The sequence below is a fragment of the Cynara cardunculus genome (assembly GCF_001531365.2).
Source record: "Cynara cardunculus var. scolymus isolate 2C chromosome LG 17, CcrdV1, whole genome shotgun sequence".
Lineage (NCBI taxonomy): Eukaryota > Viridiplantae > Streptophyta > Magnoliopsida > Asterales > Asteraceae > Cynara > Cynara cardunculus.
This window is the reverse complement of record NC_037544.1, coordinates 27520789-27522812: the sequence shown is the minus strand read 5'-3', so window position 1 is coordinate 27522812 and position 2024 is coordinate 27520789. Positions and strand designations below refer to the sequence as shown.

Sequence of the window (2024 nt, the reverse complement as noted above, 5' to 3'; positions counted from 1 at the left end):
AGCAATAATTAGGAGCTTGTCCATAGAGCTTTTTGGTTTGCTGAACTTGTATTTTGTCCACCAAGTTCATATTACAGAGATCTGCAGAGTCTAATGAATTACTGCATTCTGCCCTAGCTTATTTTCTAATCTGACATTCGACATTAAGTCTAATAAATTACTGCATTTTGTCCATTAAGTCTAATAAATTACTTCATTTTGTCCATTAAGTCTAATAAATTACTTCATTTTGTCCATTAAGTCTAATAAATATGGAATGATTTAAGGTAATGAACATAAAGAGGAAGAGCATGAGCAGACGAAAGGAAATGGAATACCAAGAGCACAAGGCACAATATAGGCAACTACATTCACATGAAAAAGAGAAAGAGTACCTAGCACAACCCAATACACATCAACCATGTCTACCAAGTTCTGCCATTGACTAATTGTTAAGTTATTTTAAAATCATTTGTTAAAGTTTATTTTTTTAATAAGTATCAACATGTCAGTCATAACCTCTGCCTTGTTTTCCAGTTGGCAAACTATGAAGAATACATTGATGGGCAGTTTACTGRAAACCTTGGAGAGATTTTAATAAGGTATACTTGGATTGTCCGAATAACTTTTAAAGACAGGACAATTTGAGTTAAGAGTGATAGAAAATCATCTCTCTTGTTTCTGATTATACACTCTAGACGGATTCAAGTCTTACACCACTAAGGGTCTGTGTATTTTATCAAATTTTCTCACAAGTTTTCCAAGTTTATTAATAACATGAAGCTACTCATCAGTCTGATTGATCTGAAAGTCATAGTGGTCCTCTTTTTTCCTTGTATTTCCGAAAAACAGAGTTGGTGATTGTTATGGCATTGGGTGATGCTGATACATATGCAGGCATATAGACACCTCAGTGAAGAATTATTTTATATATCTTTAAGTGGTTGACAAGAAAAATGAGTAGCTTCTAAACTGTAGCTGTTGGTTTTTGAAACCTTGGTTTTTGATGGATCATGGTTTGCAGACATATGTATTCAAGTTGATGAATAGCAGTGGAATTACGAGTCTGGAGAGAGTGAGAAGGTTTTGTTGCTGATGGAAAGTGGGGTAAGATTGCATACCACAGCTTATCTCAGGTAAGCTCTCATTGACGATTTATATATCGGCATAACCGCTATACCAAATCACAGTCCTAACCGCAATTTCAGATTTTGACTGATGTAACAAGATAGATCTTTTTCATGAAATACAGTTAATCTAGCTGCCATAATTAGTGTATCAACATTAGAGTTTAGGCTACAGCGTGATAGTCAATCTGGTAATTGAAAAAATAGAACCAAATGGGAAAATTCCTTGCATGTGTAATCCATCAAAAAAGAGGATYAYTGTGTCTCAGACACTGCATAAATACAAACAAGCAATCTACCATCTCGAATCAATATCTCAGGCCTCCACACTTGTCATGACCTATCTTCATTCGGGGAGGGTTACAAGTTGTAAGTGGATAAATATGTGTTATTGAATAATTATTTCAAAGTATATGTTGGGTTTCTTTGCTGTTTCTAGGGATAAAAGTAATACTCCTTCTGGGTTCACTCTCAAATTCCAAAAACACATCAGAACTAGAAGGCTTGAGGATGTACGGCAGCTTGGATATGATCAGGTAAATCTTGGTTAAAGTCAGATTCTTCCTTATTGATTACTGAATTATTTTTTTTGCATCCTTCTAATTTGATGCACTATGTGAACAGATAGTGAGCAAGCCTCTAGAATCATCAAAGTAAATGGGACTTTTTTCTGTGAAAGATGTGTAGTCAACAGGACCAAGGCCTTTGTATTTCAATGGATTGGTATGACAGTAATTTCCATTTTATTGACTGCTATGCAACTGTTATCCTCTTTATGCCTTCTATTTGCTGCATAAATGCATATTTACATAGCATAATTGGATCTTATATAGATTAATCATTTATATAACAAGTTCTCAAACATATTCCCATATTGATATTGCATTTTCGAATCATCTACATGATAAATTGAAAGTT

At 34.2% G+C, this 2024-nt stretch overlaps 1 protein-coding gene across 1 annotated transcript in view; it reads left to right on the top strand.

Moving 5' to 3' along the window:
• Positions 1-1763, top strand: part of LOC112499945 — a 7173-nt gene extending 5410 nt beyond the window's left edge. The window contains exons 6-8 of the mRNA XM_025103209.1: positions 517-581; positions 1546-1642; positions 1731-1763. Of these exons, the coding sequence (XP_024958977.1) occupies positions 517-581; positions 1546-1642; positions 1731-1763 (195 nt within the window). The remainder of the gene's footprint in view (positions 1-516; positions 582-1545; positions 1643-1730) is intronic.
• The last annotated feature ends 261 nt before the right edge of the window (positions 1764-2024 follow it).